At 39.4% G+C, this 13273-nt stretch overlaps 1 protein-coding gene across 1 annotated transcript; it reads left to right on the top strand.

Moving 5' to 3' along the window:
- Positions 1-327: 327 nt before the first annotated feature.
- Positions 328-4809, top strand: spaca6 (sperm acrosome associated 6). The gene is made up of 9 exons (XM_069657105.1): positions 328-541; positions 669-755; positions 967-1038; positions 1249-1272; positions 1353-1430; positions 1955-2058; positions 3699-3855; positions 4357-4540; positions 4649-4809. Exons 1-9 carry the CDS (start codon positions 328-330, stop codon positions 4710-4712), a joined length of 984 nt encoding a protein of 327 aa, XP_069513206.1. The 3' UTR covers positions 4713-4809.
- Positions 4810-13273: the final 8464 nt, after the last annotated feature.

Raw genomic sequence — 13273 nt, 5'->3', positions numbered from 1 at the left:
CTCCCTCCTTGGCTCGCTCCGTCTCTGTGCTCTGCAGTAAAACTGGTGCATTGAGGCAGCAGGAAATGGGGACTAGAGACAATAGAAAGGAGGGAAGTATAGAAGGGGAGTCTGGGATGCTCTCCTCTAAAAAGCCAGACAAGATACTTCCAGAATATTTTCAAAATAAGATCTAAACTTTAAATTTCATGTGGCACATAAAATAAACAGATTTTGCAAGCTCCCCTTGAAATCAGAAACCATGGAATCTCCACATTCGTCGCCCCTAAGTGACGAGATTCGAATAAAAACACTTCAGACTGAAGCCTTTGAGTTTGATGCTGAAATATGTGCACATCTGCTTTGTGGCTCGTGTGTGTTAGCTTGCTGTTCAGCACGTCTCAGAGCTGCTTTCAGTGCTTTGTTGACGTGTCAGACAGTGCTCGTCTGTGTTGGGGTCACATTTTGACTGAACACAATGTTAGAAATGTTGACGCCTGCTTCAGGAAGCTGGACCGGATCTTCAACAACAACCAGAGAGTGATTGAGGCCGGCAGAGTCGGTACGAAAAAATGATCTCTTTACTATTTCTCCTTCAAGGCACTCAAATGAGACATCAGCTGACTGATGACATGAGGCTTCACAGTGAAGAAGAGGCTTTCACTCGTGTGTCGTGATTCCTTTTACAGGTGAGGGCTATGAGAAACGGCTGAAAGAACTGCTCGAGTCAGAGATCCTGCCCATGGTGGAGCAGTTTGACAAAAAGGAGAATAAAGGTAGGTGAACACCTGCTCGGACAGACACACAGCGCAGGTGAATGAGTCCTAAGAGCGTCAGAATTGTTAAGTGAGGTCAGAAGCGGAGGGGAGTTAGAAATGAGAAATTTCAAAATGATGCCCTAAAGCACATAATTCACCAGGATGTGTTGAGCCAAATATTTCTGTCTTCCTCCTCCTCCTCCTCCTCTTCCTCCTCCTCATCCATCAGACACAGTGTATGAGGAAAGGTTGCAGGCAGCAGCAGACAATTTCATCGCCGCTGCCTCCAAACTGCCTAGAGGTGAGACATGCTCTCTTCCCCTTTTCCCTCATCTTTTCATCTATAGTGAGGCCCATATCAGGTCATTACGGCTGCCTCTGATCTCTGTGCTCTCTCTTTAATAAGCTACTTACAGCCTTTCAAATACTGTGCAGAGTAAAGGAAGCAGTCAGATTGAACTGACTCATAAGTGTGATCTAAGTTAACTTTCTTTTTTTTTTGTTTTCACAGTCTCTGGATGTTTCCCTCCGTGTGGTTAGTGGTTTACTCTTTCTGCAGTATCATCATTTCTGTTAAATATATTATTAATTAAATCTGTGAGTTTCATGCATCAGGTTTCCAGAGTGCAGGTGCAGTTTACAACTGTGTTACCTGCAAGTACGACTCCTGTGAATTCCCCCTCGACTGTCCAGGTGAGTATTCATCATCTGTCATACACGTTGGATTAACGACGCTGTTACATCACAATTTTCGTATAGGGAAAAAAGGTGTACTAATCCAGACTTGACACATCCTTACATAACTACATTTTCACCTTCATAAGCATCCACTCGGGATCCTTGAAATGCTCCGCTTTTCATCCTTGAAATGCTCTTAGCAGAAAGTCGGGATTTGAAAAGAGAGAGAGAGGCAAGGTTTTATTTCCACACATTATATCTTTTGCACAGAGCCCCCGAGGTACTCTTTAAGTCCTTGGCTTCTTTATGCAAGGTGACAGTTGACTCCCACACACGATGGTGTTCGTATCAACTCTGCACAGCACAGCCGCTGTTTAGCATATCATCACTTTTACTCCACTCCTCAGAGACTGGGCTTAAGTATTATCATTAAGGAGGGCTCAGACTGCAAGAGCTGCCCCCCTGTGAATGTTATCTGTGTGTGTGTACGTATGTGTGTGTGTGTTAATGTGGGTGGCTATACGTTTTTTTTTTTTCAGTTAAAGATATTAAAGTAATGGAGAACAGCAGAAGCCGAGTGCAGTGTGAGGTGCCGTTTCGCTTACCAAACGATATGGAGGTGATCTGGAGGTTTGCAGGAGAGGTATGTCTGGCATGTGCTGAACCATTCAGGGTCGCTGCAGTACCTTTTAAGGAATGAGAAGCGTGATATCACTCTCATGTCTGTCTGTAAAACAATCAAGCTACACCAGGGATAGCTTACCTTAAGGTCTGGAAGCCTGGCTCTGCAGTGCACTTGTTAAACAAGATGGCTAGCCGTTGTGCTAAAATAACTTGTTGATGATTTGTTAGCACTGTATTTCAGACCATCATAACAAGCAAACTGTATGTCCAACCAGATGTATTTGTTCTAACAGAGCAAGACAATAAATGTTAGCACAGAAATAAACACGGGGCGGGACTCTCACCCCTCGTTCCAGGACCACAACACGAGGCGACAGCTAGCATATTTAGCAAATCACACCAGCACCTCTGAAGCTCAAGTCTTTAAATGACATGTGGTTGTTTCTTCTCACTCACAGTACCATGAAATATTCACATCACTCCCTTAGCTGGTTTAAGTCTTAAATTCAGTAATATGGCCGACGCCATGTTGTTGCAAGTGACCATTTTTGCTGAGAAGGTGGAGCTGAAGAGGAGCGAGGGGTTGGCTAATGCTAAGTTATCAAAGCTATAGCCTACTATGTATGCCAAAGGCTAATTAATAAGCTGGCTCCTCAAAGAGCTAACTGCTGTGTTTCCCACAGTATGAAATTGTATCCCCGGAAGTAGCTGACTGTAACTTTCATTTTATCAGCCTAGAGAAGCTTAGAGTTGCGAATTGTTTGTCCAATCGGATGAATGGAGAGGGGGCCTTCTGTGGGGGTGATGACATCGAGTTTACCGTTGGGCCAGCTGGTGGTACTCGCCGTGATCTTTCCTCTTTCTCAGGGTGTCATGTACCCACATGGATCTCTGTTTCCCTGTGTTTAATGTATTTGGGAACAGCCTGTCCTCCGCCTGTCCATTTTATAATGCAGAAATAACTACACTGAACACAAAGATAAATATTTTAGCTAGCCAAAATAAATGGGAACAGATCTATCAGTTTTCAAAGTAACGGTTAGGTTAATGACGGCTAATGATTTGGTGGTTGCCTTAACAACAGTAAAAAACAACCTGCAAAACGCACTCTCTCTGATCGGGGCCTTATTGCTTGACCAGACATCTTATCTGAAGGCAAATACAAACAACAATCCTGACTCCTGTGGATTTGCCAGCACAAAAAAACAACAACAAAAAAACAGTCTGAGCTAACAAGCAGGTACAGCAAGCATAGATAGCAATAACCGCTAATTAGTGTTAACATAATACACTAAAATTTCTTTCTCCAAACAAGCGGGAGCACAGACTTCTTGGAATGTATGTTTATGTTCAATTAACCGCATAGCGAGCCATTTATCAGATCATTCATCATATAATAGTAATTTTTACACTTGGGTTTTTGTGCAGATTAAACAAACAACATGTTCTTTGTGTAACTTAAAGGTGCTGGGAGGTCAATTTTCTTACAGTTTCCCAAAGCTGGTTTGGTTGCTTTTACTCGCTATGCTAAGCTCAAGCTAAGCTAACTGGCCAAGTTCATTATCAATTAGCATTGCTTTCTCTAGTCATATGAAGCTTTTGTATGCAAATCGCATGTTTGCGTCTCACAGTATTTGTAAGATTATTGTGCCTGTACAGGTGAAAACCCAGCAGGTGGATCAGTTTAGAGAGGTGACCGCGGGGGTAGACAGGATTTACTCCATCCGTTCGACCAGCCTGCAGCATCAGGGCACCTACCAGTGTGAGATCTACTCCGGGCCACGCTCCATTGTCAGACTCTACTACTATCTCACAGGTAAAGACACTTCCAGATGCAATAGAAGGACAAAAGCATGAAAAGGAAAAACTGACCGTTTATTAAACAAATTGGGGCAAATAAATCTGTATGCATGCGGTATAAAGATGTTAATGAGAAGATGTGTATTTATGTACATTATATGTACTGTATGTATGGACATGCATATTCATGCAGCTTTGCACTGTATGTATGTTTATGTATGATTACTGTATTTAATGTAAATTCTTACATTAGACACACTTTTCTTATAGTTCTTTTCAATAAAATGTATCATTTCTTTATGATTACAGTTTGCATAATTAAACCTATTATAAACCCAGAGCGAATAAAAAAGGCTTTCTTAAATATATTTGTAAGACTACCAAGGAAAGTATTACAAATTAAAACTCAGTTAACTGAGATTATTTCTATACTGTGATATTATATATTATTTATCTTTTATTTCACGCCCTCAGTGTGAGTTCTAACTCGTCCTGTATGTGTCTCTCTCCCTCTCAGTGACCCCCCAGGTTGTGCGCGGCCGCACAGAGCTGCAGGAGATATTCGACCTGTCTCTGCTCCCAGGAGGGCGGTTACTCCCTGCGTCTGGTGGTCCTCGCCGCTCCCCCCTCCTCCTCCCCTCGCCACCACTTCTCACCGCCTGTTTAACTTCTGTGCTGCTGCTGCTCTTCCTCTCCCTCGGGTAAACAAAGTGTTTATCTTCACAATATGAGACATAAAAAGCCAGGATACTTTTGGTCACATATAGTGGTTGGTGTCACATCTTCCACTTTTTCTTTTGCCCTTGCAGGGCTCTTTATTGGTCGTTACAACCAGAACAAAAAGAAGATGGAGAAGAAGATTTAGGGCACTAAAAGTTGAGAGCACAGTCCAATAAAGGCATTTCAGCAATCCTACTTTACTACAGAGCGTTACGTCATGGTTGACAGAAAGACTGTATGTGACTCCTTCCACCACCAGAGGGCAGTATGCACATTTTAATCATAGCTTCCCCGACAGCACAGTCCTGCAAGACACAACCAGACTGCATACCATGTGGCTCAGGTATTAATGGGAAGTAGCTGCTTTAAATATACTAGTTACTGTACTATTGAGAGTACTATTTGTGGTACTATTTTATGCTACTTTATACCTCTATAATCCACTTCTCTTCAGAGGGAATATACTTTTTACTTTTCTACTACTTACCACTGGTAACCACGGATACAATCTGTCAAGATAAATACAAACACAACATACAATGAGCTTCAAATATATGATTTACTGTTGTTAAAATCAACTCAAGGCCAATTCAGATCAATGATTCGCAACGAGACTGGATGCAACTTCCAAATGAATCCCCTGACATCTGATCGTAATCATTCTAAAACTGGGCCGTTCACATCAAAGCAACATAACGCACACACAGACGCAGATGACCGTCTCCATAGCAATGACCCACTGACATACCCCACTACTGCGTTAATACTATAACGTTAATATCAGGCCTAGATTACATGAATTATCTAGCTGGATTTCTGTTACGGTTATAAAAAAGAAGTGGATGACAGTGAGAGTGACATTGATTAATAAACGCAGAAGTCAGATAGTTAGGAAAGAGAGGATCTGGAGCCATCTTTGGTGACTGCAGCGCCAGAGACAGGGTTCCTTTGCCAATTTATGCTGTTTCCTGATTTGCTGAGGTGAAATAACTACATCATTCCTTTCTAAAACTGCATTTGAACTGAACATCTGAACTGGCCTTAACAGCCAGCAACATCAAAATATGCTGCATTATGTTCAGAAGCCATAAGCAAATATAGAAATTAAATTATATCAACTAAATATATAAAAGACTTTAAAGGAATCAATCTGCACAAAGACCACATAAATGTTTGTGTGACTGTTTTTCCACACTTAACTTTTACTGGACTGAAATTTTGAATAAAATACTTTCACTTGTAATCAATTATTTTTACATTATAATATAAGAATAACTGTGTGAAAATAAAACATAAGATTTAATTCAAAATGTCACTGTAGTCCAAATTCATTCATTCAAAATTCCCTTTAAAAAAACAAATGTAGTTGAAGTTTTTACAGCAAACCACAAGCCGGCACTTGTTCAGTTTATAACTATAAAAAAAGCTGAAGCAGAAAGAGCTGAGCTGTAGTGGCTCAGTGCTCAGGAGGACAGAGATGCTGAAGTTAACTCTATAATATTGATGATAATGATGATGGGTATTATATTAGAGGTTTTATGGTTTTAGTATGAGCAGCTTCAGTCAAGTCAGGAAGCAGAGCTGTGATGAAATAGGAGGATAAGGTAAAGGGGCATGTCGAGTATTAGCTGTGGGGTGAAAAAGTCAACATATATCCCTCCAAACTCTTAGATATTTAAGCAAATGCACTCTGTGTTGATGAAACAGAATCTCTACCACACTTATTTCACCATCGTTCACATTCAACTACTTTCTGGACTCGAGTCATGGAAACTGTGTTGTGTAAAACTAAGTCTAACGTTAAGATTGAATGTAAAACTGCAATCATGATAAATTTAACATTGGGTTCACAATAAGCTTGATGATACCGTACGGTAAATTTCATATTCATGAATGGCAAAAGGCATTCCCAACTTTTATGTGAATTTAAACTATGTATTAAAACTTATATATACTGTAAAAAGCGAACAAAACAGTGGAACTCTTTTTGAAGAGGAACTATTGTCTTGGGCTGCATTGTGGTGCAGTGGTTAGCGCTGTCGCCTCACAGCTAGAAGGGTCCTGGTTCGGACATAGTGGGCCTTTCTGTGTTGAGTTTGCATGCTCTCCCCGTGCATGCGTGGGTTCCCTCTGGCTTCCTCCCACAGTCCAAAGACATGCTTGTGAGGTTAATTGGTGTGATGTCTAAAATTGCCCGTGGGTGTGTATGAATGTGAAAGGTCGTCTGTCTCTATGTTTTAGTTCGGGGAAAAAGGGGTTGAAAAGTTCTGGATGTACAGTGCCAGGTCATGGATTCAGTGGCATCCACAGAGGAGCTCATGAGGTTGTAAAAGTCACAGATTTAATAAGTAAAGAAGGTCAGCACCAAAGTCAATTTGTGAAGAAAGCCTTCAGGTGACCACAAGGTGGCAGCAACATACACTAATGCCAGAAATCACAGAAAGATGACGGTATCCCTGACCTGTATGAGATTGATTTTTACATTAACCTTTAACATTTATAGTGTGTCACATCAGGGCTGTAGACCAAAATACCATCTGGTTGCTAAAACATCCCATTAAACAAATCTGAATCATACGTGAGGATTGGGGAAGTACTTCTATTGCCACAGAGTTAAACACAAAGTGTGACCCTGTAGTCATATTTGCCAACGTATTAATTGTAAGAGTAAATTCAAAGCCGACTGCCTCTCCTAAACTCCTCTGATGTCAAAGTCTGCCTTTGTGGTGCAGTCAAGAGTGAATGGAAGAAGTCCTTCAGACTTACATAAGAAATATGTATTTGAACTTTGATTCCTCCTCTGACATAAGACGAGAACACATAGAAAACTTGTCAGAACAATAAAAGGAAATAAGTGGCACAATATATAACTCATATACTGTTAAATTATACTGTATATATTGCATCAATTAAAAAATTACTCTCACAAATAATTAATATAGTTAAAGCTGCTGTGAGGAGTTTTTCGCTGGTTATGAAACAGACTCAAATTAATTCCGATGTCTCTATATGAGCTAAAAAATCAAACCAGACCATCAGCGAAAACATTGATTATTTCTATAGAGTTATTTTTAATGCCTGAAACTGCTGGTAGGTGGTAGGTGTCAGGCGAAGCGATTAACTGCACATTGCCTTTGTTTACATTTTCCAGGGCAAAAATTTTAAGTGAGTGATACATGTGACTGTTAAAGAAAGCAGGATGAGATTTTAGGTTAAAAACAGGACAAAACAAGCAAAGCGATAAGAGGCACGGCTTTGTCCACAAAACTTTGGCCAAAATTAACACAAACCGAAAGTTCCTCACAGGAGCTTTAATCTATCATACCTAAATAACATGTATCACTTTTCACTGTTGAACATTTGCATTGACATTGTTTTTTTTCATGATAGTATCCCCAAAAACAAATTCACTATGGCTGCTATGAATGGAGAGAGAAACCAGAATTAAAGAAACTTTAAAGTCTATATTGATAATCCTTCTAAATCATGTGAGAAATGTGTTTTTTTTTTTACTGTTTCCAAGTCTTTTAACAGTGTGCATCAGGTCTCTGGCCCCACACATAACAGCAGGTGCACCTTTTACCCTGTTTTTGTTGATAAGTGTATCACCTTGGATAAACTGAAACTATAACAATACATTATTTACAGTGCACTTTCACAGCTTAAAAAGCTGTTCAAAGCAAAGTTTTCCTGCCACTTTTCTAGTCAGGCTAAATGCCCTCCTCACTTAATCACTTTAATGTTAATTTGTCTATATTAGCGCATGACTTTTGCACTCTATTCATGTCCAGGGTTGTCCCAGTTATGATTACAATGGAAACTTTAGAAAACATAACACATATATAAAGAAAGGCTGAATGGAAAAGATCTAAACATGAATTTATCAACCGGATATGAAGGTTTTGTCTAAGTGAACCAGATTATTAAGACGCAGGATCGGCCTACTTTCTTTCAACCTACCGTTTCTGTATTGTACCATTAGCCAGGTTGTGATTCTCTTTACTGCTGCCTTTCCCGCCCCATCTTCCAAAGACTGTGACAATCTCTTCATGTGGACAGACTGAAGGTCCGTGGCCCAATTTTCCCATATTCAGCCGTTCTATTTTACTGTCTGAATTCACTCCTATCGGCCTCCAGATCCCTTTAGACGCCTGTGATAAAGTAAAATAAAATTTTGTCCATAAAATCTTGGACAAAATTGAATCTAGCTTTGGCTTCAAGCATATACTAAGAGCAGATGGACCAATTACCTGCAGAGAAAGCTGAATATAACATTTTTGATTGACTCCACACAGATCATCCATAGATATTTTAATGTATCAACATTCATGTGTCCTCCATAGCTGCCCTGCTGTATAGAGTACCTCAGGGGTGCGTTCTTGGATCAATCCACTTTTTAATGTACGTTTTAATGACACTAGCTTTTCGATTGAGTTGAAACCAAAAACGTCTCGTTTGAATTGGTGCAATGAATCTCGGGATACGTTGGGCCCCAAAGGATGCACCCGGTGGATCCTTTGTGGCCCGGGACAAGGAGGACACATTTGTCGGCTGCACCTGAAGGAGCCTTCAAAATGGGACAGCAAATACGGCCTTCCAAAGGTTGCTGCCCCCAGACTGGCACACAGCTTATGTTAATTACATACAAGGCATTGCATGACTTTTGCCCCCAGTAACATTTCTAAAAGACTTTTTAAAGATCTCCATCCCTCATCCCTTATACGTCTTTATTTATGTTTTGTATGGGTGCAAATACAGTTTGTTACTCAAAAAAGGGGCTGATTAAATAAAGCTTTATTTACTTACTTACAATTTACCGTTTTCATTTCTTCTTTTCTCACATGTATGTTAATGTTTGCTTTGTACTAGGAAGATCCTCATTTTGTCCTCAAGTCGGATAGACTGATAAATCGACCTGACAGAAGTTTATTTTTTACTAAAAAAGTTACACAAAAAAAGGAACTCCGGGGACACGGAAAAAATGCAGTTAAATGTACATGCATTAAAATAAATTACATTAAAGCTCAGGGAAAAAGGTACATATGTTTGTATATTTTTTACAATACAATTGAATTGTTTATTGGGCTCTAATTTTACAGTTGAAGATCAGAATGCTCATTATAACAAGCGTCAATGTACTTTGTTACCTTGGCAGATAAAACTGCTCTAGATATGATACCTATGCTGCCCCTGCTCCTCATTTGTACATGCAGCCCAACATTAAAACCACAGATAAGACAAAGTAATAAAACCAAGTCATAAAAATATTCCTTTTTATCAGGTCTAAAGGATCAAATAACTCCTAATGTTAACCTTCACACTGATACTTTGAATGACATACGTTAAAACAAGAAACATATCTGACCTGCTCGGCCATCTGTATGGCTGGCATTGATTTCAACCCTTACCAGTGCTGTTGCACAACTTATCTTTTGAGCGGCAGAGTAAAATTTAGTTTAATTAATCCATGAGAGTGAGATCATGTGTCCAACAGTTCTGAAGAGGGAAGAGAACAGAGTGTTAAAAACCTGAAATACACTTTGAATTAGACAAACTGTATCAAGTAGTCATGGTGTTTTCAAATGCTATGCTACAAAGTGTTACATAGTTGCTGAGAACCTCCTGTTTTGTTCTGATAAGTGCAGGGCAACAGACTGTAACTGTGGTTGGTGGTTCCAGGTACAGGAAGGAGAGATTACTCCACCATTACCTGCCTTTTTCCTCATACCTATTTGAGACCTCATTTTGAAAGCGAAATAACACACAACATCAAAGACTATGTAAAAGTGCCAACCGTCACATTCTGTCTCACTCGCTCAACCACTCTCTCACTACACACTGCCAGACACAAGGGATGAGACAGAGAGAGAGAGAGACATCTGCAGATGATTAGAGGTGAACAGTGCAACGCTACACTTATTCTTGCCGTATCTAATCTGCCTTTGCTCCATCTCTTATCATGTTTTATTTCCTTATTATTCCTTATTATTATTATTATGTTCTTGGCTTTGTAGCCAAAGTCGAATTCCCTGGTAAGTGGGCAACAAAGGCACCTATGTTTATGTCTGCATCAGAAAATGATAAATCATTTAAATCAATGTGAGTGTGTTTAAGGTCCCACCATACAGTCGGACATGTTAATAATAAAACTGCTCAGAGACATTGCTGGAATAACCTTGAGCCAAAGGCTGTGTGTTTTGTTTTCTGTACTTGGATCCATTATTACTTTACTTCTCAGGCTAATGTTTTAGTTTATAATTAAATCATATACAACAGCTGAATGTACGTACGTGTTCTCTACAAATCATAGTTAAAGATGATGATTTTAACTTTAATTCAAGAAAAATTACAGTATAAAACAGTCCTGTCTCCCGTTATTTAACATATATATATATATAAAACTAATTTTTTCCTTAAGAGACCACTGTTATACTGTTTTAAAATCTCACCTCCTCACATGAAAGAGGTCTGAGTAGAGGAGCAACACAATGTGAGGAGTGACTGCAATCTGTGAGACTTATAAAGCACTCGCTGTGGATCTAAATATAGTCAGACGTGACTCAACACTATACTTGTCATTTAATGGGCAGATTGCTTGTATTTTTTCCACTGGGCTGCTCGGTTGCTCAGACAACAAAACGTAAACTCTCCGGATGAGAAATGCTATCTGAATTATTTTTTGATTACTCTCATTACTACGAGCCCTCTTTGCTCTGAGAGTCCAGAATATTTTACACATGTTCTCTCTCACGGCCCCTCGCACACCTTGTCTATCTAAATAGGTAACAGGTAACACAGAGGAGTGCCTGTCAGGTTAAAAGCAGCATAAATACTGTATGTAAAAAAAAAAGTCCTTCAGCATATCTCGTTGTTGACAGAGTCATAAATCTTTCCTTTCTTTCATAATATTGTGAAAGAAAAGGTGTAATTCTTAAGAACTCCTTGAGTCTTTTATTCCTGTTTATGATAATGTATACCCCTCATAATACAGGAAAGCAAGCATGGCCCACTTATTCCTTTGTTTCGTTTCAATCTATCATAACTTGATAACACTTTCCAGCATTGTATATAAGCGTTTTTTTTATGGAAAATGCCGTTATGATGTCAGTTGAAAGTTTATTTTCACTATACTTGACCTTTGGCAAACATGCTTGACAACTGAAACGTCACTGTGTTGTGTATCGCTGCCTTGGGTGTATCTTAGATAGAACTAATCTGATTGTGATCACAGCTCAGACTGATAACTGCTCCACGCAGGCTTTTCTATATTACACTGTTGGGTGTAAAGAGGGCACTGCAGCATTAATCTATTTGTCGGACACTGTCAGAGGTTCAAATAAAATTACATCTCATCAGAGAATTCATACATTTTTTGATGACACTTTCACACCAGAGACACCAACTGCATTTCTTCCCCTCATCTTGAAAATATTTCAGACACTGACACAAATTTAACCAAACTTTGGGGAAATTTTTCTTTCCCCAAAATGATCCTCAACGATCATCCATAAATATTTTTATGTGTCAACAATAATGTGTCCTCCATAGCTGCCCTGCTGTATGGAGTACCCCAGGGGTCCGTCCTCAGACCAATCCTCTTTTTAATGAACGTGTTTCTGCTTGATCATTTGTTCAGCCGTTCACATCACTGTTGCCAATAATACACAGATTCATGTATCTGCCAAGCCCAATAACCCGAACAACTGTCAACATTTATTTCTTTGTGATTTATTTGAATTCATACATTTTTAAATGACACTTTCATCCCAAAGACCACAAACCGTATTTCTTCCCCACATCTTTAAAATATTTCAGACACTGACACAAATTTGAACAAACTTAAGGGAAATTATCCTTATAGTTGTTTATTTGTCCGTGCCAGCTCAAAAAGACGCCCAGCTGGGGGTTACAGTTTCAGCTCAGACACAAAGTGACATTTCGTGTCAATGATTGCTCCACACCGTGACTTCAGAAAGTGTGGGAAAAGTTGTGGGCTCTGATTGGTGTCCGCTGGTATGCAGCTTCAAACTATGAGCTTTAACGCAACTTCCAGTAAATGATGGCGGCCCCACCAGCATGAGTGTGCATGCTGCAGCTGAGGTCGTCACATGAAAACCGTCTCTGCAGACTGGGGGAACACCCTCACTGTAATCTGTCCAAACACACTGTGCCAAAATAACTCAGTGAGCTAACAGAGTTCTCCATTCGTATTCTGTGTATTGGTTCATTTTCTCTCACATTTTTCTCAAATAACAAAAAATTGATAATAAATCTGCAGTAGAACATAAGGGAATGGTAATGGCAACCACAAGGAGAACCCGCAGAAATGTGAAACAAGCGTGTAGGAAGTTGTTTTGTTGTGTTGTGTAGAAAACCAAACGATTATTCATAATTATATATCATAAGCATCTTAAGAGTCCTGATTTACTCACAGTGTTGACAATCTGTTTATTTCTCTATGCGTCATATTGTAATGATCATGACGTATGAAGTACTAATCGTAAACATTGTGGTGGTTTTCACACGTTCTTGAGGAGCTACACTGTAAAAAAAAAAAAAAAAAAAAGTTTGTGTCAGGGCTGCCTTAGCATTTTAAGTTGACTGAATTTAAGAAGATATGTTGAGATAAATTTGTATTGATTCTAAAATAACTTAAATCCTTTGGTTTAACTTTTAATTACAATTCAGTTGCCATCCAATTCTCTTGTTTCGTC

Source organism: Semicossyphus pulcher, unplaced genomic scaffold (assembly GCF_022749685.1).
Source record: "Semicossyphus pulcher isolate SPU_LCO1_2020_fin unplaced genomic scaffold, fSemPul1.0.p SCAF_9, whole genome shotgun sequence".
Lineage (NCBI taxonomy): Eukaryota > Metazoa > Chordata > Actinopteri > Labriformes > Labridae > Semicossyphus > Semicossyphus pulcher.
This window is presented reverse-complemented; position numbering and strand designations above follow the sequence as displayed.